The 26,985-nt window shown below is 47.3% G+C and overlaps 1 protein-coding gene across 1 annotated transcript; it reads right to left on the minus strand.

Moving 5' to 3' along the window:
* Window positions 1-938: 938 nt before the first annotated feature.
* PINX1 (PIN2 (TERF1) interacting telomerase inhibitor 1) lies at window positions 939-26,985 on the minus strand. Its single transcript, XM_064146816.1, has 7 exons — window positions 26,913-26,985; window positions 18,353-18,462; window positions 17,553-17,645; window positions 16,651-16,729; window positions 8,900-8,992; window positions 6,915-6,991; window positions 939-1,016 (listed from the first exon to the last, which is right to left on the minus strand). Exons 1-7 carry the CDS (start codon window positions 26,929-26,931, stop codon window positions 984-986), a joined length of 504 nt encoding a protein of 167 aa, XP_064002886.1. The 5' UTR covers window positions 26,932-26,985; the 3' UTR covers window positions 939-983.

The raw sequence follows: 26,985 nt of genomic DNA on the forward strand, positions 1-26,985 counted from the left end.
TACTGAGATTTTGGTGGCTTAAGGAGAGTTACTTTTCTAAGGACTAACCTGGAAGAAATCACCACAAACTGGAGACTTTTGGGCTACTGAGATTTTGGTGGCTTAATGAGAGTTACTTTTCTAAGGACTAACCTGGAAGAAATCACCACAAACTGGAGACTTTTGGGCTACTGAGATTTTGGTGGCTTAAGCAGAGTTACTTTTCTAAGGACTAACCTGGAAGAAATCACCACAAACTGGAGACTTTTTGGCTACTGAGATTTTGGTGGCTTAAGCAGAGTTACTTTTCTAAGGACTAACCTGGAAGAAATCACCACAAACTGGAGACTTTTTGGCTACTGAGATTTTGGTGGCTTAAGGAGAGTTACTTTTCTAAGGACTAACCTGGAAGAAATCACCACAAACTGGAGACTTTTGGGCTACTGAGATTTTGGTGGCTTAATGAGAGTTACTTTTCTAAGGACTAACCTGGAAGAAATCACCACAAACTGGAGACTTTTGGGCTACTGAGATTTTGGTGGCTTAAGGAGAGTTACTTTTCTAAGGACTAACCTGGAAGAAATCACCACAAACTGGAGACTTTTGGGCTACTGAGATTTTGGTGGCTTAAGGAGAGTTCCTTTTCTAAGGACTAACCTGGAAGAAATCACCACAAACTCGAGACTTTTTGGCTACTTAGATTTTGGTGACTTAAGAAGAACTTAAGAGAGGTTTCCATCCAAGTTACAAAAGCTTGGAGGAAGCAGATTACTCATCGAATGACCTGAGAGGTGGAAGTGAGATGGACACAAAACACTCAGTTTGCTCTGCATCTCTAAAGGAGCTATTAGGAGCTCGCCAGCAAATCACAACTACTCCCCCAGGCCCCAGAGCAAAATCAGTGCCAGAATCATGTTGTTCAGCAACCAAGTAGGGACTGTCTGCAACTCATTCCCAAATCCTCAGTCTCACTCAGAAGCATTTTCTCCAGTGATAAGGCTTCATCAGGAAACACAGCTGGATGGAGGAAGGAAATTCTGAGAAGCAAAGTAAAGAAAAAAAAAGTAGTGGGGGTTCCAGGAAGTTCAACCAGATAGGAACTAAGAGAATTTGTTTTTCTGTCTCCCCAGCTCCCAGTGTTACTAAGCAAGTGAGAAAAATCAGAGGGAAAGTGAGGGGCCAAAAAAAAGGCCCAAGTCTGGCAGATCTTACCCTGCAAAACAGGTCCTCACTGCAGGTCTCCAGAGAGCATCGTAATTACAATTCAATATTTTCAATCACTTAACTCTCCCTGGGGAAAAAAAAACTGCAGACCTTTTCAATTTAGGGCCACTCTGAAGCCCAGTCATTGTTTTCTTCTCTCTCCCCCACCCCCCTCCTTTTATTTTGCACTTCTATTATTTCTTTAAAAAACAGAGGGCCTTGTGTAGTTCCTTAAGGAGGTTTTAGTTATTAAGAATAATCACAGAATCATAGAACGGTTTAGGTTGGAAGGGAGCTCAAGGATCAGCCAGTTTCAGCCCCCTGCCATAGGCAGGGACACCTCCCACTAGAACAGGTTGCTCAAGGTCTCATTCAACCTGGTCCTGAACACCTCCAGGGAGGTTGTGGAGCACAGAATCACCCAATGTGATCAAAGATCACATTGGGTGATTCTGTGCTCCACAACCTCCCTGGGCAACCTGTGCCAGTGTCTCACCACCCTCACTGCAAAGAACCCTTTGAAGATCACATTGGGTGATTCTGTGCTTCACAACCTCCCTGGGCAACCTGTGCCAGTGTCTCACCACCCTCACTGCAAAGAACCCTTTGAAGATCACATTGGGTGATTCTGTGCTCCACAACCTCCCTGGGCAACCTGTGCCAGTGTCTCACCACCCTCACTGCAAAGAACCCTTTCCTAACATCCAGTTTCAATCTCCCCACTGCCAGCTTAAATCCATCCCTCCTAATCCTGTCATTACAAGACCTTGTCAGTAGTCCCTCTCCAGCCTTCCTGTAGGTCCCCTTCAAATACTGGAATGCCCCCTTCAAATACTGGAAGGTTACTACAAGGTCTCCTGGAAGCCTTCTCTTCTCCAGGCTGCAGAGCCCCAACTCTCTCAGCCTGTCCTCATAGCAGAGCTGCTGCAGCACTCTGAGCATCTTTGTGGCCCTCCTCAGGATTCACTCCAAACGTTTGATGTCCTTCTTGTGTTGGGGGGCTACAGAACTGCACACACAATCATTTTGATGTTTACCATTCAGGACAACTAAAGCTTGTGAATGCCTATGATTAGCAACCCTCAAAACAAAGGTTTAAACCAGCCTCTCAGTCTTACCGCTTCTAGAGCAACTCCTTTCAACCCTTCAGGGCAAAGAGAATTTCCTTCCATATCCTTTGCAATTCCACTCTTTTGCAATCTTTGCAATCCTCCAGCCAACTCCCCTCTTCCTTTGATAGGGTAGAAAATCCAAATTTCAACATCTCCACTTACTGCTGTAGTGTAAGTGTGAAACAGAAGAAAGAATCATAAAATCATAGAATCACAGAATCAACCAGGTTGGAAGAGACCTCCAAGCTCAGCCAGTCCAACCTAGCACCCAGCCCTAGCCAATCAAGTAGACCATGGCACTAAGTGCCTCAGCCAGACTTTTCTTGAAGACCCCCAGGGACAGTGACTCCACCACCTCCCTGGGCAGCCCATTCCAGTGCCAATCACTCTCTCTGTGAAGAACTTCTTCCTAACATCCAGCCTAGACCTACCCTGGCACAACTTGAGACTGTGTCCCCTTCTTCTATTGCTGGTTGCCTGGGAGAAGAGGCCACCCCCCACCTGGCTACAATGTCCCTTCAGGTAGTTGTAGACAGTAATAAGATCACCCCTGAGCCTCCTCTTCTCCAGGCTAAACAGGCCCATACACCAGATCTGTCCTAGGCTATGGAGACAGTTAACAAGTGAGTCTGAGATGAACTCTACGGTTAAGACAGGTCAGATTAAGCTACAATAAAACACCTTGTGCCAAAGACTATTCCACAGGTCAAGACCATAAAATGATTCCCAATGACCAACTAGAAAATACTGAACTCAACTGATTGGAACAGCACCTCTCTGATTTGTTGAGACATCATTTATCACAGCAGCAGTTTGGAGGGGACACATCTTTGACAAGCACTTCAGGTGAGCCAGGATTATCTTGCTGGTCCAGAGAACATGTCACTTAGCCTTGAGCTAACCCTGTTTTAAGGAACTGATCTGGAGACCTCCAGGTCTCCTGCAGTCTCAGTAATGCTGTGATTCTATGGAAAGCAGTTCTGCTTCTTTCCATGAGGCTCTACCCAAGATGTTTCTGATCCCAGACTGAGACAATTAGAAACAGAGGAAAAAGAACTATGCTGAGCATCTTTGCCAAAAGATCAAGAGTGAATGACAACTCTCCTGGGAGTTGAGACTCAAACCTGTACTGAATGCTTTTCAAAATGCACCTCTGGAAAAGAGGAGGAATCTGATACTTTGGGGAGTGCCTTAAAGGACTTCAAGCTGCAGGATGGAGGTGCTTCCAGGTGTCATCTCAGCTGCAATAACAGCTGTGAACCTGCAATCAGACCAACTGACATAGCAGTTTTGGCACCTATGTAAGTATGAAAGCTGTCCTCATCTACTTTGGACAGGGCCAGGAGCATATAACCATTACTAATGTTTAATTGCAGAAGCTTCAATTAGAAGGGACTGCAGCCTGCCACAGGCTGAAAACACACCCCAGGGCTCTGATGGACACCAGCACTCTTCCTACACTATCTCTGCACAGGAATAGATATGAACAACTCACTTCAGGAAAATGACAGCACTTTCCTGATCCTGTGTGTGCTCCCTGCCACATGAGGGAGATGCCTAGAGCCTAGGGATTTCAAAACAGAATGCAAAGACACAGAGAGAACAGTACTGCAAATCCTCACAAGGCAGTCCCATTTGTGCCACCTTAAGGACCAGGCTCTGGAACATGATGGAAAGGGATCATGAGAGTTCATGGGTGCAATGAAATGAAATTGTTCAGAGCTGGAGGGCCTGAGCACTGCATTTTTGTTCTGTGCAAACTCCACAGATCTCTGATCCATGAAGAAAGGTGAGGGGTGGGGGAGAGGGGGGAGGAAAAAGGCACCAAAGGAAAAAAAAAAGGCAGTTTTGCTGCTTCTGACTTCCTCTCCCTGTGGCTGCTCAGCAGCAGACTTGTAGCCAGAGGACAACAACGCAGCTCCAAATTACATTACCTCATTACCTCCTGCCTGCATTAGCATGTGCAAGTCTGGGTGCTTAAGAGGGAACAGTCTGTGGCTCAGTGTTCAGTGTAGGGAACAAGAGAATCTGCACAGCAGTCATCTGCCAACCACTACATTGGTCAAGGAATTAGCAAACTCATGCACAAACTTCTGGACCATTCAAAAGCAGCCATAAATGCACATGATCTGCAGTGGCTACCAACAAAAGCCCAAATGTTCTGCAGGATTAAGTCCCAGAAGAACCAACAGCACTTTTCAAACTTATCTTTGGTTTCTAAAGATGCAGGATAAAAAGAGAAAAGAAAGAACCATTCAAAAAAAAACCCTGGCTAGGCAAAATCTACTCCCTTAACCAAAGCACTGCTGACTTGCATTAAACCCCAGTTTGCCTTAATTCACATTACTCTAACAGCAAGGATGCTAAGTAGATCCAGGGGCAAATCCTGTCTCACAAACCTGGTGGCCTTCTATGAGCAGGTTACAACATTCATAGATGAGAGGTGAGCAACTGATGTAATTTACCTGGACCTAAGCAAGGCCTTTGACACTGTCCCACACCACATCCTGGTCTCCAAGCTGGTGACACATGGGTTTGATGGGTGCAGCACGAGATGGATAAAGTACTGGTTTCAGTTTGAGGCAATGCCAAGCACAAATGCAGGCTGGGCAGTGAGTGGCTGGAGAGCAGCCCTCAGGAGAGGGACTTGGAGATGCTGCTGGAGGAGAAGCTCAACAGGAGCCAGCAGTGTGCACTTGCAGCCCAGAAAGCCAAGCAGAGCCTGGGCTGCAGCAGCAGAAGTGTGGCCAGCAGGGCCAGGGAGGGGATTCTCCCCCTCTGTTCTGCTCTGCTGAGACCCCACCTGGAGTACTGCAGCCAGTTCTGGAACGTCTATTCAAAGAGGGCTGTGGAGATGCTGGAGAGTGTCCAGAGCAGAGCCAGGAGGATGCTGAGAGGGCTGCAGCAGCTCTGCTGTGAGCACAGACTGAAAGAGTTGGGGCTGTGCAGGCCGGAGTAGAGGAGACTCCCAGGTGACCTTCTTGTGGCCTTCCAGGATTTGAAGGGGGCTACAAAAAAAGCTGGGGAGGGACTTTTGAGGCTGTGAGGGAGTGACAGGACTGGGAGGAATGGAAGTGGGGAGATTCAGCATGGAGGTGGTTGAGGCCCCATGGCTGGAGGTGTTTAAGGCCAGGCTGGCTGAGGCTGTGGTCAGGCTGCTCTAGGGTAGGGTGTCCCTGGGCATGGCAGGGGGGCTGGAACTGGCTGCTCCTTGTGGTCCCTTCCAACCCTGCCTGATTCTATGATTCTATATTGAGGTGATCAGAAGTGTTAATCAAGGGGGCTCTGATGCTGCAAGTCTGCCTACAGAATTTGAGAGCTCTCTCATGGATGTGAAGTCCCCAAAGACTTCTTTCACGTCTGTAAAAAGTTCAGATGGGTTCTGTTGTGTGGTTGATGTCCTCTTCCTAAGCTCTTATCTCTGAAGCCAAACCATGTGACTTGTAACAAAGGCTCACACTGTTTTTCTGAGTGGCAGACAAGACAGGACAGTTCTTAATTTGCCTAAATTTCTTCTAACCTCCCAGACTAATTAACTGTGACTGCATTTTTACAGTCTAGAGAACAGACATTTTAATCTGTCCTACCAGTAACTTTAAACCCAGCAGCACATTCATGGAAATGATGACACTATATGGGATAAAAGGAAGCCTAAATCCTTCCAGCTGTTCAATTCAAGACACACCACTGAAGGATTCCTTATCTTACAGTAAGAGTTTTTTCTGCTCAGCTTTTCTCACCTCTTGTGGAAATAGAATGTCCAGTTTTATCTTGGATATTTTATGCAGCTTTTGGATCAAGCAAGACTGCTCTGCTTTGTGATGTGGACTACTTAACAAGTTTAAAGCCAAAATGATGAAGATTCCTAAGCCTAAAGAAGCTGGCTTACACAATAATTACACAGCATCACAAAAGGTCAGGGGTTTGCCAGGGACCTCAAAAGATCACCTAGTCCAACCTTCCTGCTGGAGCAGGATCACCTAGATTAGGTCACACACGAATGCATCCAGGTAGGTTTGAATGTCTCCAAAGAAGGAGGCTCCACAACTAGACCATGGCACTTAGTTGACTGGATAGGGCTGGGTGCTAGGTTGGACTAGATGATCTTGGAGGTCTCTTCCAAAGTGGCTGATTCTATGATTCTATGAACTTCTCTGGGCAACATGTTCCAGTGTTCTGTCACCCTCACAGTGAAAAGACTTCCCTTTTGTTCACATGGAATCCCCTGTGCTCCAGCTTGCACCCATCGCTCCTTGTCCTCTCACTGGACATCACTGAGCAGAGCCTGGCTCCATCCTCCTGACATTCACCCTTCATGGATTTATAAGCATGAAAAGTCTTCTCCAAGCTATAGAGAGGCAGCTCCTTCAGCCTTTCCTCAAAATGGAGATGTTCCACACCCTTCATCCCTTTCATAGCTCATAAGAATAGGTATCAGATTCACTCTTATTGCCTCATGGTTCAGAGCACAGCCACCCACGCACAAACAACAGTCACAGGCCCCTTGCTTTTGATGGGCACGTGGCAATCTCATCAGCAGAAAAAAAGACACTGAAATATGGGCTTGTTATGAAGAAAAATATGCAAGGAAACAAGAAGATGAAGAAGCCTCTCATTTACCTGTACCTTCACACTCTTCTGTCGCTTCCCAAATATGCAGGACAGATCATCTTCACTGTGCAAAGAGAGATCCTTGCCTGAAAGGGGCAAGGGGAGAGAAAAGGTCTGTAACCTTTATAGCTGTTCTTAGAGGTGAACAAAAATCAGCAGGACAATGCCATAGACACTAAATGAAGGCTGAAAAACAATTTCCCTGTTTTTAGGATCACTGAGAGAATAATCAAACAGGGGCCTACCTTACAGAAACACTGCAGCTCATCCAGTCCAACCTAGCACCCAGCCCTATGCAGTCATCTAGACCATGGCACTAAGTGCCCCAGCCAGGCTTGGCTTCAACACCTCCAGGCACAGAGACTCCACCACTTCCCTGGGCAGCCCATTCCAATGCCAACCACTCTCTCTGACAACAACTTCCTAACAACATCCAGCCTAGACCTGCCCTGGCACAACTTGACACTCTGTCCCCTTCTTCTGGTGCTGCTTGCCTGGCAGCAGAGCCCAACCCCACCTGGCTACAGCCTCCCTGCAGGCAGCTGCAGACAGCAATGAGCTCTGTCCTGAGCCTCCTCTTCTGCAGGCTGCACACCCCCAGCTCCTCAGCCTCTCCTCACAGGGCTGTGCTCCAGGACCCTCAGCAGCTTCCTGGCCCTTCTCTCAACACCTTCCAGCACCTCAACATCTCGCTTGAATGGAGGAGCCCAGAACTGGACAGAGCACTCAAGGTGTGGCCTGAGCAGTGCTGAGCACAGGGGCACAAGAACCTCCCTTGTCCTACTGGCCACACTGCTCCTGAGCCAGCCCAGGATGCCATTGGCTCTGCTGCCCACCTGGGCACACTGCTGTCTCATCTTCATCTACTCTCTCCCAGCACCCCCAGCTCCCTTTCAGCCTGGCTGCTTTCCAGCCACTCTGTCCCCAGTGTGTAGTGCTGCTTGGGGTTGTTGTGGCCAATGTGCAGAACCCTGCACTTGGCCTTGTTCAGTCTCATCCCATTGGCCTCTGCCCATCCATCCAGCCTGTCTAGCTCCCTCTGCAGGGCTCTGTTACCTTCCAACAGCTCCACAGCTGCTCCTAGCTTGGTGTCATCTGCAAACTTACTGATGCTGGACTCAATCCCCTGGTCCAGATCATCAGTAAAGATGTTGAACAGGACTGGGTCCAGCACTGACCCTTGGGGGACACCACTAGTGCCAGCTGCCAACTGGCTGTGGCACCATTCACCACCACTCTATGGGCGCAGCCCTCCAGCCAGTTCTTGATCCATATCAGAGTGAATCTGTCCAAGCCACGAGCTGTATATCAATCCCATCCATGTAATGGAACACATATACACACCCATCATCCACACAGGGCACGTGAAAGGGGAACAGAGGCAGCAGAATAGCACAGCATGAGATAGAACAACTGGCAAGATGTGAACCAAGGCATGGGTGAAACAACACCATCATTCTAAGGAGAGAAATCATTCAGCTCCACAAGTTCTTGATATAGTTTTTCTGGGCATCAATCACTGTCCTCATTTATCCAGTAAAGTACCTGGTAGATATAAGAGGGCTTTCCTCTCCCTGCATTCAGGTTTAATCTGATCACTGATCTTATCCATGTGATCTCTTAGCAGGGGTTACTGCTAAGAGAGATTGCAGAGGACAGCACCATGTAGATGCCCAAGGAACCTTTGCCTCCCCCTCCCCAGCCCCTGCCCACACAAAGAACATTCAGGATATTTGCTGTTTCTTTATTCAGCTGATGGTTCCTTCAGATACAAGTTGTTTTATTCAACAACATCAACCCAAAGCCATCTGAAACTGTCCAAAACAAAGAGGAACAGCATATGTCAACCTCTAAGTAAGTTGCTGTGGGGGGCATTTCTAGACCAAGGTTTTACTTGCCAAATTTAGATCCCAGAAGGCAACAGATCTCCTTGTCACATGGGGATTCCTTCCTAATCTTGGTTAGAGCTTATGAAACAACAGAGTTCCTCTTACCTTTTGCAAACTTCATATAATGAACACGCTTCTTGGAAGATTTGGATTTCTCTTCGAGGCTGAATTTCTTCTTCTGATTCTTCAATGAGGACTCTAAAACCAAACAGACAAACAACAAAGCACAAATGTCCCAAAACAAAGAGGTTCCAGGCCTGTTCAAGGCACTCTAACCAGCAAATTCAAACATTAGTGTACTTAAGTTTTTATGTCAAAACCAAGTCTCAACAGCAAGCATCTCAACAAATTACCGAAGGGAACATGGTAAGTTTGGATCGAGCCATGTTAGTGCTTGAGCCTTTTTTGCCACATCCCCTTCCCATTTCCAATCCAATGTAAATTGAAAAGGCAGATACAGGTATTTCAAGTCAAAAGTCTAATTTGACACCATTTCTACAGTGAGTAAAAGGAAACTAGGTCAGGGCTTAGTGTGCTGTTTGTTGTAAAATATCTTCAGTGTTGGACTCTGAGAAAGATGTTACAATCATAGAGCAAACCAGGTTGGAAGAGACCTCCAAGATCATCCAGTCCAACCTAGCACCCACCCCTAGACAATCAACCAGACCATGGCACTAAGTGCCCCAGCCAGGCTTGGCTTCAACATCTCCAGGCCTGGCCACTCCACCACCTCCCTGAGCAGCCCATTCCAATGCCAATCACTCTCTCTGCCAACAGCTTCATCCTAACATCCAGCCTAGACCTCCCCTGCCACATCTTGACACTCTGTCCCCTACTTCTGTTGCTGGTTACCTGGGAGAAGAGCCCAAACCCACCTGGCTACAGCCTCCCTTCAGGTAGTGGTAGACAGCAGTGAGGTCACCCCTGAGCTGCCCAGGGAGGTGGTGGAGTCGCCGTCCCTGGAGCTGTTGAAGCCAAGCCTGGCTGGGGCACTTAGTGCCATGGTCTGGTTGACTGGACAGGGCTGGGTGCTAGGTTGGACTGGATGAGCTTGGAGGTCTCTTCCAACCTCTTTGATTCCATGATTCTATGATTCTCTAGGCTGAACAGTTAGAAACAGTATAAAAAATTATATATGACTTGATGATCTGTGAGGTCTCTTCCAACCTTGGTGATACTGTGATACTGTGATATATATATACACATATATATATATATATATATATATATATATATGTATATATATGTGTATAAATATATATTCAAATAATATATATACATATGTATAAAAATAATACTATAAAATATACTTATATATAAAAATATAAATAATTACATATAAAAATATTATACATAGAATATAAATAAACAGTTATAAAACAATATAAATACTGTTAGAAACAGTAGAAAACAAACCCCTGAATCTGCTAAGGTAGAAAGAAAAATGAGAAGAGTATAATAATAAGAGGTCTCTTCCAACCTTGGTGATACTGTGATACTGTGATACTGTAATAATAATAATAATATTTTTTCAATATTAATAATATCAATGCTATTATCAATAATAATAATGGCAATAATAATAATATCAATGCTATTATCAATAATAATAATGGCAATAATAATGGCAATAATAATGACAATAATAATAATAATAATAATAATAATAATAATAATTATTATTATTATTATTATTATTGTTGTTGTTGTTGTTGTTATTGTTATTATAATCATCATAATGTAATCACCCAGACAGGCTCTGCACTTCTATCACTTCACAAAGTCCCTCTGCCTGGGCATAGTCTGACACATCTGTGTAAGGAAATTAAACAGTGGCAGAGCTGCTCAGTCCCTGAGGCCAGCTACAATGAATTGCCACATCCCTATTAGTTAATTCTGCCAGCTTCCCCACGAGGGCTTTCCTCTAAACTGTCTGTTGGGAATGGTCTCTGAGGTTGGCTAAGTCCCAGATTCACTAAAGAGCTGTTTGGGAGGATGTCAGCTTGTGCAGGTCAAAACCATGTGAAGGATTAGTCTGAGCATTTCACAGCAGAGGTATCGAGTTCCTGTGCTGTGACAGATTATTTCACTGCTCCAGATGCACTCTTTGCTTTCACACAGCCTGCTCAATTACAACAAAGTCTCAGAAGGAGGCAACCTGCTGTATGGTTAATAACTACCTTTTTAGTCCTATCCTGAAAAGAAACAAGCACCAAAGGATTCTCTGTTCTGTAACTCTGGAAAATGTTATTCTGATGTTTTCCCCTCCCAGTGGCGACTGGGATGGGTAAGGAAATCAACTCATGTCCTGAGGGCCAAGCTGAGTCACTTTCAGGTGAACCTACCCCTGAATGATCTGCAGACTAAGCTTTTCTGACACTGGAATTGCAGCACTTTACTGTTTGATAGACAATGCCACCTGATGATAGAGGCACTGACCTAATCATGTAATCTGCTGCCTGACTACCAGAAGGCAGCCTAAGAGCTACTCTTCCACTGGCACACTAAGCCCTAATAAGAACTAACTCTTAACTAGTGTTAAGAGCTTGCAGTCAGCATGAAAATCCTAAAAAGAAAAGGTCTAAGGGCAAAAAGTTAAAATATTCTGATCAGAGAAGAAGTGTTTGGAGTCTCCTCCCTGATGTGCTTGTACAAAAGAGAGCATTACTCAGCAGCAAAGGAGACCCACAGGGCTTCCTCCTCGCTTCAGCGCACAGCAAAAGGCGCAGCAGCACTACCTTGTGACTGGCAGGAGGAATTTCACCACTCAATGCACAAAAGGCAGGCAGGTACATCCCTGTGACTTCTAGCAACTGGCAAACCCTCGGACAAACTGAGCAAGCACTGCAGGAGCACTAATGCACTTTGACAAGCCATTTAATCACAGCATTTCTATAGCAGATCTGATATATTAAATAGCCTAAAGAATATCACAGATGTGGCCAGCATGATGTTGTCCCACTGGGTTGGGTTGAATAACATTTAAAAGTCCCTTCCAATCGTAGAATCAAGCAGTTTGGAAGAGACCTCCAAGCTCAGCCAGTCCAACCTAGTACCCAGCCCTGGCCAATCAACCAGACCATGGCACTAAGTGCCTCAGCCAGGCTTTTCTTGAACACCACCAGGGATGGTGGTGACTCCACCACCTCCCTGGGCAGCCCATTCCAATGCCAATCACTCTCTCTGCCAACAACTTCTGCCTAACATCCAGCCTAGACCTGCCCAGGCACAACTTCAGACTGTGTCCCCTTGTTCTGTTGCTGGGTGCCTGGCAGAAGAGCCCAACCCCACCTGGCTACAGCCTCCCTGCAGGTAGTTGTAGACAGCAATGAGCTCTGCCCTGAGCCTCCTCTTCTGCAGGCTGCACACTCCCAGCTCCCTCAGCCTTTCCTCATAGGGTTTGTGCTCCAGGCCCCTCACCAGTTTCGTTGCCCTTCTCTCAACACCTTCCAGCACCTCAACATCTCTCTTGAATTGAGGAGCCCAGAACTGGACACAGCACTCAAGGTGTGGCCTGATAGGACAAGAGGAAATAACCTCAATTTGCACAAGGTGAGGTTTAGGATGGATATCAGAAGACAATTCTTCACTGAAAGGGTTACCAAACACTTTGAATAGGTTGCCCAGGGAGATAGGTGGTTGAATCACCATCCCTAGAGGTATTTAAAAGACACACAGATGTAGTGCTAAGGGATATGGCTTAGCAGCAAAGTTGGTAGAGAATGGAAGAGAATGGTTAGACTGCATAACCTTGAAGGTGTTTTCCAAGCAAAAATACTCTGTGATTCTGTGTGATTTCACAAACAGGAAAGGGACACAGCCACCATCACTCAGTACCCTGGCAAAAAAGCCAGGAATCAAAACTCCTCACTAGGTGCTCAGCTAGAAAAAAAAAAGCAGAAAAGAAAAAGCTAAACCAACACAGATCAGGAGTATCTGAATGTTGGCATCCCAACCACCACAGGACCCTTCCTTCCCGACTTCTAACTGCAATCCAGCTCTGGCAACTGTACCAGCTGTTTAAGAACAATGAAGTTTTTCAGATGACTTTTAATGCAATTTGAAACTGGATAGTGGCCAATAATAGAACATTTGATCCAGAAGCACAGCTGCAGGCAGAGTTATCTGGATGGATTTTGCCAGCTTAAAACAACTGCCAAAACCCCAAGTTTCAGAGCAATGCCTGCAGTCTGCAAATCACCCAATGTGATTCTGACTGACAAATTTCAGTGTGCACCCAACTTTGTCCTCAGCAACTGTAAAATTGCCAGGCTGGATGGGTGGGCAGAGGCCAATGGGATGAGACTGAACAAGGCCAAGTGCAGGGTTCTACACTTTGGCCACAACAATCCCAAGCAGCACTACAGGCTGGGGCCAGAGTGGCTGAGAGCAGCCAGGCAGAGAGGGAGCTGGGGGTGCTGGGAGAGAGGAGCTGCAGAGGAGGCAGCAGTGCCCAGGTGGGCAGCAGAGCCAATGGCATCCTGGGCTGGCTCAGGAGCAGGGTGGGCAGCAGGACAAGGGAGGTTCTTGTGCCCCTGTGCTCAGCACTGCTCAGGCCACCCCTTGAATGCTGTGTCCAGTTCTGGGCTCCTCAATTCAAGATAGATGTTGAGGTGCTGGAAGGTGTCCAGAAAAGGGCAGGAAGCTGGGGAGGGGCCTGGAGCACAGCCCTGTGAGGAGAGGCTGAGGGAGCTGGGGGTGTGCAGCCTGCAGAAGAGGAGCCTCAGGGCAGAGCTCATTGCTGTCTCCAACTCCCTGAAGGGAGGCTGTGGCCAGGTGGAGCTGAGCTCCTCTGCCAGGCAAGCAGCAACAGAAGAAGGGGGCACAGTCTCCAGTTGTGCCAGGGGAGGTCTAGGCTGGATGTTAGGAGGAAGTTGTTGTCAGAGTGAGTGATTGGCATTGGAATGGGCTGTCCAGGGAGCTGGTGGAGTCTTTGCCCTTGGAGGTATTCAAGAACAAACTGGCTGGGGCACTTAGTGCCATGGTCTGGTTGACTGGCTGGATGCTAGGCTGGACTCAATGATCTTGGAGGGCTCTTCCAACCTGCTTGATTCTATGATTCCATAAAACTCTTGTCCCAACTCCTAAAAAGACTGAAGAACAAATAACTGAGCATGCCAGGGAGAAATACAGTGTCTAGAGGCCACTTTGCATCAGTACTGATGCCCCAGTGCATGCTGCACAGGTTTAGGAAGACGACAGCCTTGCTCAATGAACCTGCCTCTGTGCTGACTCATTCTGTCCTTGGGCAAGTCATTTCATCTCTCCACTCACCAGTTTGCACATTTCCCACCAGTTACACCTAAGTGATCTTCCCATGGCTCAAGTTGGAACTTGGGTAGGATTTAGTTCTAAAGGTGGAAAGGAACTTGTGGAATTTCCCTGTGACATGCTATTCTACCTCTTGAGGACTTCAACTGTACCACCTAGCACTGTGTGGCCTCAGACCATGATCAGGGTTTCACCACAGGAGGATTAACTTACACCTCAGTTTAAAAGAAATGTGTTTAAAGCAGCAAGGTTCAGAATTTTAATCTCCAGAATTAAAAAAGCACCTGGTTTTCCTCCTCCTCTATCTTTCCTCTCCTAGAAAACCATCTGTGCCCAAAAGTGAGGCATGACTGAATGAAGAGTTGCTAAATTCACTGATTTGGCAATAAGCAGCACATGTAGAGGTTGCTGTGTCCATGTAGAAGCCCCAGGTTTAACCATGATCCACGGAGTTGTTTAGATATATGACCAGAATTTAAACCTGAGCCTCACTAAAGGAGAGATGATAAACCATCTGAGGTGCACAATTCCTCCTCTAAGCTCACACTCACCAGTTCTGCATAAATTCATTTTCACAAAGTAAGGTCTAGCTCTACAAAGCTTTATAAATAGCTCTTTTGGGAGGGCTGTGTGGTCTACAAAGCTTTGTAAATAGCCCTTTTGGGAAGGCTGTGTAGTTTCCCCACTTGGGTGCTCTGTATCAGGGCTACAAATACCACATTAGATAGCATTCACAACAGAGATGCACAACTCTGAGTCAAAAACTAAGCAGCAGCTCTCTGAGGACAGGAAAAGCAGGTATTTAAGAGACCAACAGAGCATGGAAGCCTGGTGTGACAGTTCATTTGTAAAAAGCAGTGTCCTGGTTTGAGTGAGAACAGAACTCTGTTTGGTGTTTTTACTTCAAAGAGACTGAGTGCAAAAGTAACTGCATTTTCTGCAGTTCATGACACATTTTTGCAGGTAGACCACCTCTGCCTGCCTCTAGTAGTGATAACACTGATGTTTACAGGTGCTACCGAGGACTGGTGTGCAGATCAAGGTCACTGCTAAATCTTTTCAATTACATTGGGAGTGCGGAGTAGAAGGACGGCCCATTCCAATGGGCCACAATTTGAGACTGTGTCCCCTTCTTCTGTTGATGATGACCTGGGAGAAGAGACTGAACCCCACCCCACCTGGCCACAGCCTCCCTTCAGGGAGTTGGAGAAAGCAATGAAAACTGCCCTGAGCCTCCTCTTCTGCAGGCTGCACACCCCCAGCTCCCTCAGCCTCTCCTCACAGGGCTCTGCTCCAGGCCCCTCCCCAGCTTCCTGCCCTTCTCTCAACACCTTCCAGCACCTCAACATCTCTCTTGCATTGAGGAGCCCAGAACTGGACACAGCACTCAAGGGGTGGCCTGAGCAGTGCTGAGCACAGGGGCAGAAGAACCTCCCTTGTCCTGCTGGCCACACTGCTCCTGAGACAGCCCAGGATGCCATTGGCTCTGCTGCCCACCTGGGCACTGCTGCCTCAGCTTCAGCTCCTCTCTCCCAGCACCCCCAGCTCCCTCTCTGCCTGGCTGCTCTCAGCCACTCTGGCCCCAGCCTGTAGTGCTACTTGGGGTTGTTGTGGCCAAAGTGCAGAACCCTGCACTTAGCCTTGTTCAATCTCATCCCCTTGGCCTCTGCCCACCCATGCAGCCTGGCCAGGTTCCTCTGCAGGGCCTTCCTACCCTCCAACAGATCCTTGCCTGCTCCTAGCTTGGTGCTGTCTGTAAACTTACTGACTGGACTCAATCCCCTTGTCCAAATCTTCAATAAAGATACTGAACAGGACTGGGCCCAGCACTGAACTTTGGATGGGAATTCCATCTCATTCAAAGCTGAAGGATCACAAGGGTTAAGGCTCTTCTTCAACTGCCAGTGCCCAAGGACATCTCCATCTGGTCCTCAGTGCAAGTCCCAGCTGGTGTTGACTCCACTCTGTGACATTCCCACTGCCTGCTTGCAGCATCAGTGATGACAGTGACACAACTGTCACCAGGGACTTGGGTTCAATGTTGATTTGTATCTATTTCATCTTACTATTATAATTGTCATTAAACCTGTTTAAAGGGGTTTTATTCAAATTCCTAAGTCTCCCTTATTCTCCTTCTCCCCTCTTTGGGAAAGGAAAGAGGTTAACAGGGAGAGTTTGTCACTCATCTACTGGCAGGCCCAGCCCAAACCCTTGACAGACAGGCAAAGCCATTGCAATGGTTGAGTGTCGCTGTGGTGAGCCTTCAGAACACCTCTGGTTGCTCTAGAACAAGAAGTGCTGCTCTAGAACATCACAGCAAAGGCTCTCCCATGTTATGGTCCTTGATAAATAAACACATTCAAATTCTAGTGTTTGCTCTCTCCAACAAAAAGCCTTTTTAACAGAGCCTTGATGGAGAGTGAAACCAATCCACTGAGACCAGTATACCCAGGCACATAAACTTGAGCATGGTCAAGATGTCTTTTGGCTCCCCTGATTTTGGGGGAGAAGGGGGAGTTGTCAGCCTCAGACGACCTCAGCTAGCCTTTTTAGACAAAGAATGGCTGAGCAAAGCATGAACCTACCTGTTTCACCCTGTCCATGGCAATCATTCAGTTCAGCCAGAAGCTGGTTGAAGTCATCCTGATGAGCAATCCAGTTGTCCTGTAAGTGTCAGTCATGAATACAAGGCTGATAGCAAGACTCTAAGAAGTAACTCAGCTGTATACTCTCAATCCTTGTTGGTGGGAGCAACATGAATACAAGGCTGATAGCAAGACTCCAAGAAGTAACTCAGCTGTATACTCTCAATCCTTGTTGTTGGGAGCAACATGAATACAAGGCTGATAGCAAGACTCTAAGAAGTAACTCAGCTGTATACTCTCAATCCTTGTTGGTGGGAGCAACCCTCAGAATCTCCACAGATGGCAACACTAACAACAGCTCATCAGTTGCTCCAAAGTGCAAAAATGACAAAGGTTGCCTTTGCAGTCCTTAAATAATGCTGAGCTGCTGCTGGCTCTGCCCATCCCACCTGCAGAGAATGTTTTCAAATGTAAGAAGGAAATACTAGTGTAATTTTTACCAACAATACAGTTACTTAAGAGGTTGATAATGAGAAAAGCACTTTTAGGACCAGGTTCTGCTTTGCCTATGCACCTTTGGTCAGAAGACATGAAGCTATGCAGGGCAGGATACACAGGGAAAAGGCAAGTATTTTAATAATTTGCTTGGAAATACTAATCTCTGGACAAAATAATCTCTGAGCAGCCAGCCCTCAGTACTACTGTAACCTTTCCAAGTAAATATTTACTCCTAAAACACTCAACAACGCAGAACTGAACTGCAGGACAAGAGCTTCTGCACAGACAGTCAGGTGGGTACATGCTGCCAGCAGATGTGATGAGAGATTTCACTTACATCCCATCATAAAGAGTGTACTTTAGCCAAAATGGGAGCCTTTTCCTCACCTAGGTCTAGTGCTCACCTCATGACTGATGGTTGCTCCTACTCCCAGCATGTTGTTTTTCACTCGAACCTTAATATGTTCTGTATTTCCTTGTTCCTGAGCCCCAAGACCCTAAGGAAGATTTAAAGGTAAAAATGTAAGGTAAATGTAAGGCAAAAAAACCCAACCCAAATAACCTGAACTTTGCACTGTCAGTCAGTCTGGAAAGAAATACAGCAAGAAATCACATTTTGCTTCCCTGTAACTGTATTTATTCATACACCGTAGCCAGGTGGGGGTCAGTTTCTTCCGCCAGGCAAGCAGCAACAGAACAAGGGGACAGAGTGTCAAGTTGTGTCAAAGCAGGTCTAGGCTGGATGCTAGGAGGAAGTTCTTGCCAGAGAGAGTGATTGGCATTGGAATGGGCTGCCCAGGGAGGTGGTGGAGTCACCATCCCTGGAGGTGTTGAAGCAAAGCCTGAATGAGGCACTTAGTGCCATGGTCTAGATGACTGGATAGGGCTGGGTGCTATTTTGGACTGGCTGAGCTTGGAGGTCTCTTCCAGCCTGGTTGATTCTATGAATCTATGATCACCTGATTTAAGGTGCCAGCTCCTGTTCTTGGGGACATTACCTTGTCAAAGGAAGAAGAACTGGAAAGCAGGACAGGCACAAGTAAGTACCCCTGTAAAAATCTGCAGAGATCTAGCACTGCTCAAATCTCCTGTGAGCTTAAGAGAAGAAATCAACAGAAAGAAGGAGGATGTTTTAAATACTGAGATCATGAGTCCCTCAGCAGTCTTCCACCCTTCATCCAGGCAATTCTCCTTTAAATCATACCTTTCCTTTGGTCCAGCCCATCTTCTCCAGCATCTTCTGGCCAAATTTAGAATCATCTTTACTCCAAGCGCTGTTTTGAGGGTCTACAGACCACTTTTGCTTTCTACGACCTAGAGCAGGAAAGGAAAACACAAAAGTCAAACAGGCTGTGTTGACATTTTCACAGCATTCTTGGTGTTTTATCAATTCAAGGAAAGCTCTTCATTGAAAAACAAAATCTGTTCTAGGAGTTTAACCCTTGTATTGCAAAAGAAAACAAACCAAAATGAAGTCCAGTAAAAATTGCTATTGTTAATAGGAAAAATGCCAAAGTCAAACTGCAATGGAATTTGTCACCCCTAAGCATGGGCTGCAATTCAGTGAAGGCTTCAAGAATTACCACTTAGGTGTACTGGACTAAATTCCACCTTTCACAGAGAGTGATTTGCCATTCGAATGGCAAATCACAGAATCAACCAGGTGGGAAGAGACCTCCAAGCTCAGCCAGTCCGACCTAGCACCCAGCCCTACACAATCAACCAGACCATGGCACTAAGTGCCCCAGCCAGGCTTTGCTTCAACACCTCCAGGCACAGAGACTCCACCACCTCCCTGGGCAGCCCATTTCAATGCCAATCACTCTCTCTGCCAACAACTTCCTCCTAACATCCAGCCTAGACCTCCCCTGGCACAACTTGAGACTGTGTCCCCTTCTTCTGTTGCTGCTTGTCTGGGAGACTTAGGTTGGATGTTAGGAACAAGTTGTTTACCATGAAGGAGATGGAACACTGGGACAGGGTACCCAGGGAGGTAGCTGAAGCTCCATTCCTGCTGATATTAGAGCTTAGGCTTGAGAGGGCTTTGGATAACCTCATCTACTTGGGTGTGTTAGTTTGAGCCTAGCTAGAATGTTTTGGTGAGAAGAATTAGATCACAGGCTGTGAAAGGGAAACAATGGTGATGTCTACTGCACTCATAGGCTTGCTGAGATGGATAAGAACAAGGATGTAAATATAGATAACAGAATCACTGCCTGGGCTTTAGGCTGAACTCTCTCTAACCTAACATGCTGTCTTTTTGACTAATCCACCTGCTTCCTAACCCCTTTGGCTGACCCTCAAAACTACCTTAAACATAAGGCAAGATCTGGGGTAAGGTAGAGGAGTGGGAGGAAGGTGGAAGGGTGGTTGAGAGCCCCTCCTGGGGACTCAGGTTTCTGGAAGGGCTGCTGTGTTTCTGTATTACCTTTTACCTTGCATATTTCTGTCTATAACTGTATATATATAGTAACTATCTGCTTGTATCTTGTGGTAAGCTGTAAATGTAAGGCTTCATTCAATTTCCAGAGCTGCTTAGTCCAGTCTGGGTGATTTCCAAAGTTGGGGGGGGAGGGGGCAGGGAACATGCAAACCATCACATTGGGGATGCCCCTGCTTATTGCAGAGATGGTTGGACCAGATAACCTTCGGAGGTTCCCTCCAACCCAGACCATTCTATGACTCTTTTTACCAGAACCCAGAAGTTTTAATATTTGTCTTCATAACAAAAGCCAACTCAACAATCAAACGTTTAAAGTGGCCAGAGAAACTGCATCACAGAATACAAACCCATGAGATTCCAGCTTTTTGGATGTGCTAGGAAATAGTTTAAAGAGAAAAATGCAAAGTCAAGATAAACTATTGCAGGTTTTAAGGGACTCAAATGAAAATAGAGGCTGCTTTGTCCTAACCCCTTAGGCTCACATATGTGTGCTCGTCTCTATTGCCAGGAGATGAGCTGAGAGCAAGGAAGAAGGCTTCACTGAGAGCAAGGAAGGAGGCTTCGCTGAGAGCAAGGAAGGAGGCTTTGCTGAGAGCAAGGAAGGAGGCTTCGCTGAGAGCAAGGAAGAAAGCCTCACTGAGAGCAAGGAAGAAAAACTACCTCACTTAACCAGCCACTTGAAATGTGCACCTACATACATGCAGGAAGACAACCTAAATAAACAAGACAAACAAAGAATGGAAACAGGAAGATTACAAACTTCATTAAACGCAGTGGGAAATGGTGGATCAAAACGGAGCGATTAACCCAAGGTCACGCAAAGCCAGTGAGAACCCAAGTCCACTGAGGCACTTTCAACATAATCAGGAAGTCACCTTGCTCAAAAATGCAACACTTCAAATTTAGGTCAAAGGGACAGTATATTATAAGGATGTTTGATTCATTATTTGTAGCAGCCTGTGCTGCTAACAAAAGCTGGTGAAGTGCCACCGTGCGCTGGGACTTGAAAAGCACAAACAAGTTAGGGCTTCCTGCTGCCCCACTGGGAACAAAAGCTCTGGCTCACTTCATTCATTTATTGCTGTGTTTGAAATCCCAGCTAGGCATCTGGGACAGTTAACATTTTGTCATCTTCACTCACCCAAGATGTAAACAATCTCTAAGGACCCAGGTTTTCAGTGAGGAATGAACTAAGAAGCTATCAAGCTGGCAGCAAAAGCTAAGTCCTGTAAAGACAGGGAACATCTTGGCTGTTGCTTTCATGTGTAGCTGACAGGGAAACAACCAACATAAAAAGAAAGATAGATAGAAAAAAAATGCCCATACTCTGTTATGCTGTCTGCAACTAGTTCCCCAGGTAGTGACTTTGCAAATCCCAAGAAATTAAATTCACAGTATCACAGTATCACAGTATTATCAGGGTTGGAAGAGACCTCACAGATCATCAAGTCCAACCCTTTACCACAGAGCTCAAGGCCAGACCATGGCACCAAGTGCCACGTCCAATCCTGCCTTGAACAGCTCCAGGGACGGCGACTCCACCACCTCCCCGGGCAGCCCATTCCAGTGTCCAATGACTCTCTCAGTGAAGAACTTTCTCCTCATTCAAGGTAACTCCTAGAGCTGTAAAGCCACTGCTATGTGCCCAAGCTTAGATCTGTGTATGCAGCAGAGGTAATCGATGTCACCTGCATGTCTGAATTCAAATGAACTTCCCAACAGAGCTGTCTGATGCAGTTCAACTAATTTACCTTAAAAGTTAAGTTTTGATTCATTTTCCTGGATATCTCTCTGTAAAGAAATCCTAAGATGTTTTAGTCCCAGGATGATACTGTTAACAAAACATGAGGACACCTGAAACTGAGATCTCTCAAGCCTGAAATTCTCAGATGCCTGCCCTTTCCCAGCCCTTCCCATCCAACTATTTCAAACCTCTGCAAGTTTGAGCTTAGCTGGAATATTTTGGTGAGAAGAATTAGACTATAGGCTGTGAAAAGGAAACAGTGCTGATGGCTGCTTCACTCATAGACTCTCTGAGATGTGTAAGAATAGCAACACAAACATAGATAAGGGAGTTTTGCTCCCTGGCTTTGGGGCTGCACTTTTCTCTAACTCACTGTCTAATTAATCTGTCTGCTTCCTAACCCCCCTGGCCAATCCTCCAAACTCACACTGAACATAAGGCAAAGTTTGGGGCAAGGTAGAGGGGTGGGAAGAAGGTGGAAGGATGGTTGGGAGCCCATCATGGGGACTCCGATTTCTGGGAGGGTGTTGTGTTTCTGTACTACCTTTTAACTTGTCTATAGCTGTATTCTTGTAACTGTCTGCTTGTATATTGTGCTAAGCTGTAAATATAGCTCCATTCTTTCATTTCCAGATCAGCTGAGTCTCGTCTGGGTAATGTTCTTAATTGTGGGAGGGCAAGTAACAACCAAACCATCACATACTACTACTATGGGATTAATCCTCTCATTTCCCTCTGACTAACACATTCTTGTTTTCAATTATGTTAAGGAAGATGCAGGAAAATAAAGAAACTTGCTTACATCTTTACAGAATTACTTAGATGAAGCCAGGAACAATTCATGCCACATACAGGAAACACAGAATCATAGAATGGTTTGGCTGGAAGGGACATCCGAAGTCCAACTGCCCTGCAGTCAGCAGGGACATCCTCCACTAGATCAAGTTGCACAGAGCCTTGCCAAGCTTGACATGGAATATTTCAGGTATGAGGCCTCAACTACCTCTCTGGGCAACCTGTTAGTATTCCACCACCCTTGTGGTAAGGAATCATAGAATCAAGCAGGTTGGAAGAGACCTCCAGGATCATCCAGTCCAACCTAGCACCCAGCCCTGGCCAGTCAACCAGACCACAACACTAAATGCCTCATCCAGGCTTTGCTTCAACACTTCCAGGGACAGAGACTTCACCACCTCCCTGGGCAGCCCATTCCAATGCCAATCACTCTCTCTGACAACAACTTCCTCCTAACACCCAGCCTAGACCTCCCCTGCCAAAACTTCAGACTGTGTCCCCTTCTTCTGTTGCTGCTTGCCTGGCAGAGGAGACCAACCCCACCTGGCTACAGCCTCCCTTCAGGGAATTGTAGACAGCAATGAGGTCTGCCCTGAGCCTCCTCTTCTGCAGGCTGCACACCCCCAGCTCCCTCAGCCTCTCATCATAGCGTTTGTGTTGTTCCTAACATCCAATCTAAGCCTTCTCCAACTTAAAACCACTGGTCCTCATCCCATCACTCCAGACCTTTGCAAGCAGTCCCTCTCCAAGTCTCCCTCTTCCAAATAAACCACACACACACACACACAAACACTGTTTAGTCAACAACTCATCAGAAATGTTTGTTCACTGATGTCTTAAGAGCAAGAAAGGAAACAACACACTTTCTTCTAGCTAATTTCAGCTCAGAAGCTAACACTACCTTTTGGGCTGCTCATACAATGCTGCTACTGATAACAAAACTCTGAGCAAGCAGCACCATCCAGTGGAGAAAAGTTTCATTTCTCTAAATACTTCACTCTGACTATCATTGGAAAAAGATCGATGACTAAAACCTTTTTTTCACCAACTCTGTGCCTGCAGCATGTGGTTTAACATGAAACATCTACCATTTCCCAAAGTGCCTTATCAGTTTCCACCCAACTCCTGTTGCGTGCTCCATGGAACACAGGAAAATATTAAACAGCTTACAATTTTATCTGAAGCTATGAAACCCATAATTAACATTTTTTTCCCCAATAAAATAGACACTTAAAGTTTATTAAAAGTTGCAAAGAGTTAAAAATAAGAGAAAAATACAAACTAACTTCTTTGGCCATTTCTGCAACTGAGTTTTGGGGTTTTTTAACTGAAACTAAATAGGCACACAAGGACCAAATTTGCCCCTTCTCAGTTTAGTTCACAGCATCACAGAAGCTGAAAGTCTCTTGCTTAAGCATCAACTTTCTTTAAATATATGAATGGCAAGAGAAGGGCCAAGGACAACTCCAGTCCTTACTAGATAGAGAGGGGAACATAGTGACAAAGGATGAGGAAAAGGCAGGGGTGCTTAACACCTTCTTTGCCTCAATTTTCACTAGTGGGACAGGTTGTCTCCAGGACAGCTGGACTCCTGAAGTGGTGGATGGAGTCAGGGACCAGTACAGTCACCCTCTAATCCATGAGGAAGCAGTAAGGGACCTGCTGCGTCATTTGGATCCTCACAAGTCCATGGGACCAGATGGGATCCACCCTAGGCTGCTGAGAGAGCTGGCAGCTGAGATGGCCAAGCCACTCTCCATCATTTATCAGCTCACTGCAGAGGGACCTGGCCAGGCTGGATGGGTGGGCAGAGGCCAATGGGATGCGATTTAACAAGGCCAAGTGCAGGGTTCTGCACTTTGGCCACAACAACCCCAAGCAGCGCTATAGGCTGGGGACTGAGTGGCTGAGAGCAGTCAGGAGGAAAGGGACCTGGGGGTACTGATAGATAGTAGCTGAAGATGAGCCAGCAGTGTGCCCAGGTGGCCAAGAGAGCCAATGGCATCCTGGCCTGCATCAGGAACAGTGTGGCCAGTAGGACAAGGGAGGTTATTCTGCCCCTGTGCTCAGCACTGCTCAGGCCACCCCTTGAGTGCTGTGTCCAGTTCTGGGCCCCTCAATTCAAGAAAGATGTTGAGGTGCTGGAACATGTCCAGAGAAGGGCAACAAAGCTGGTGAGGGGCCTGGAGCACAAATCCTATGAGGAGAGGTTGAGGGAGCTGGGCCTGTTTAGCCTGGAGAAGAGGAGGCTCAGGGGTGATCTTATTACTGTCTACAACTACCTGAAGGGACACTGTAGCCAGGTGGGGGGTGGCCTCTTCTCCCAGGCAACCAGCAACAGAACAAGGGGACACAGTCTCAAGTTGTGCCAGGGTAGGTATAGGCTGGATGTTAGGAAGAAGTTCTTCACAGAGAGAGTGATTGGCATTGGAATGGGCTGCCCAGGGAGGTGGTGGAGGCACCGTCCCTGGGGGTCTTCAAGAAAAGACTGGATGAGGCACTTAGTGCCATGGTCTGGTTGACTGGATAGGGCTGGGTGATAGGTTGGGCTGGATGATCTTAGAGGTCTCTTCCAACCTGGTTGATTCTATGATTCTATGATTCTCTTGCTTAAGCAGATTCTCCAGGACTGAGTCCAGGCTGGTTGTGAATATCCCCATAGATTGATACTCCCCACAGCCCCCCCTGAGCAGACTGTGTCACTGTTTGGCCACCCTCACAGTAAAGGTGCATTTCTTGTGTTTCAGTTTGCACTTGCTGCTTCTTGTCCTGTCACTGGGTCCTGTTGAGAAGTTGCTTTAAGTAGCTACAAGAAAGACACTGAGGTGATGGAGCAGATCCAAAGAACAACAACAAAGCTGGTGAAGGGTTTGGAGCACAAGTTTCCTGCAGAGTGGCTGAGGGAACTGGGGCTGCTTAGCCTGGAGCAAAGGAAGCTCATGGGAGACCTCTTCACTCGAACTACCTGAAAGGAGGTTTTGCAAGGTGGAGATATACGTCTGTTCTCACAAGCAGTAACTGACAGGAGAGGAGGCAGCCTCCAGTCGTGCAGGGGAAGGTTCAAGTTGGACATTAGGAGCAGTTTTTCACTGAAAGGGTTTTCAAGCCCTCAAACAGGCTGCCCAGGGAAGGACTGCAGCTTTCACCCCTGGGGGGACTTTACACACATGTAGATGTGGTGCAGTGGGACACAGTCTTGGGCCTATTGAGTTAACAGGTGGACTGGATGACCTTAAAGGTCTTTTCCAGCCTGAATGATAACTGACTGAAATCCACCTGCTTTCATAGCTCTTGTAAAACCAAGTAACCATCCTCAACTTTTTTCTAGTCTGAATATTAATAACAGCATCAGAACTAGATCATAGAATCACAGAATAACGAGGTTGGAAGAGACCTCCAAGCTGATCCAATCAAACCTAGCATCCAGCCCTAGACAATCAACCAGACCATGGCACTAAGTGCCCCAGCCAGGCTTGGCTTCAACACCTCCAGCCACAGAGACTCCAGCACCTCCCTGGGCAGCCCATTCCAATGCCAATCACTCTCTCTGCCAGGAACTTCCTCCTAACATCCAGCCTAGACCTCCCCTGCCACAACTTGACATGGAATATTTCCAGGTATGAGGCCTCAACTACCTCTCTGGGCAACCTGTTAGTATTCCACCACCCTTGTGGTAAGGAATCATAGAATCAACCAGGTTGGAAGAGACCTCCAAGCTCATCCAGTCCAACCTAGCACCCAGCCCTATCCAATCAACTAGACCATGGCACTAAGTGCCTCATCCAGGCTTTTCCTTATAAATCTTGTTTTGGTACTGAAAGGCCCTGTACAGACAAGAGAGTGAGCCCAGTCCTAATGCCAACTCCAGAGGTGATGAAAAGACCAATGCCCTGGGGCACAGCCCTGTGAGGAGATGCTGAGGGAGCTGGGGGTGTGCAGCCTGCAGCAGAGGAGGCTCAGGGCAGAGCTCATTGCTGTCTGCAGCTGCCTGAAGGGAGGCTGTAGCCAGGTGGGGTTGGGCTCTGCTGCCAGGCAAGCAGCAAGAGAAGAAGGGGACAGAGTGCCAAGTTGTGCTGGGGCAGGTCTAGGCTGGATGTTGTTAGGAAGTTGTTGTCAGAGAGAGTGATTGGCATTGGAATGGGCTGCCCAGGGAGGCGGTGGAGTTGCTGTGCCTGGAGGTGTTGAAGCCAAGCCTGGCTGGGGCACTTAGTGCCATGGTCTGGTTGCTTGGCCAGGGCTGGGTGCTAGGTTGGAGCGGATGAGCTTGGAGCTCTCTTCCAACCTGGTTGATTCTGTGACTTCTATGACTGGCCAGGGCTGGGTGCTAGGTTGGACTGGATGAACTTGGAGGTCTCTCCCAGCTGGCGGACTCTGTGATGCTGATTCCATGCAAGAGGCTTCGCCGAGCCCTGCCTGGCGGACACTGACCCAGCCCCACGTGTTAGGGCTCCTCTGCTCTAACACAGCGTCACAGACACAGCGCCGAGGCGCTCAAACTCCGCTCCAAAGCCTGACATTCCCGACGCCTTTGCCCGCGTTGCCCTTAAGCCAGAAAGCCACAGAGCCGCTCAGACTCGCCCCCAGCCTCAGGGAGGACGCCGGAGATGTGCCCTGCTCAGCACGGACAGCGCGGCCCCCGCCACCACACCGCGGGCTGTTCGGAGAGCCGGAGCCGCCTCCTAGGAGAGCAGCCCTTCCCTCGGCCACAGCCGCTCCCGGCGGTGCCCCCAGCCCCACCGGCGCGGCCCGTCCCGGTCTCTCCCCGCGGGGAGCCGCACTCACGCTCCGCCAGCATCGCCATCTTGGGGACCTTCCTGCCTCCGCGGCGCTCGCAGCGCAGCGCAGCCAGGCCCCG

Source organism: Pogoniulus pusillus, chromosome 7 (genome assembly GCF_015220805.1).
Source record: "Pogoniulus pusillus isolate bPogPus1 chromosome 7, bPogPus1.pri, whole genome shotgun sequence".
Taxonomy (NCBI): Eukaryota; Metazoa; Chordata; class Aves; order Piciformes; family Lybiidae; genus Pogoniulus; species Pogoniulus pusillus.

What these genes read in the sequence shown, in the direction of transcription:
- PINX1 (XM_064146816.1), bottom strand. An exon ending in TGGGCTGGACCAAAGGAAAG is followed by an intron (nt 17,646 to 18,352) that starts GTATGATTTAAA and finishes AATCTTCCTTAG; the next exon opens with GGTCTTGGGGCTCAGGAACA. An exon ending in GAGCAACCATCAGTCATGAG is followed by an intron (nt 16,730 to 17,552) that starts GTGAGCACTAGA and finishes TGACACTTACAG; the next exon opens with GACAACTGGATTGCTCATCA.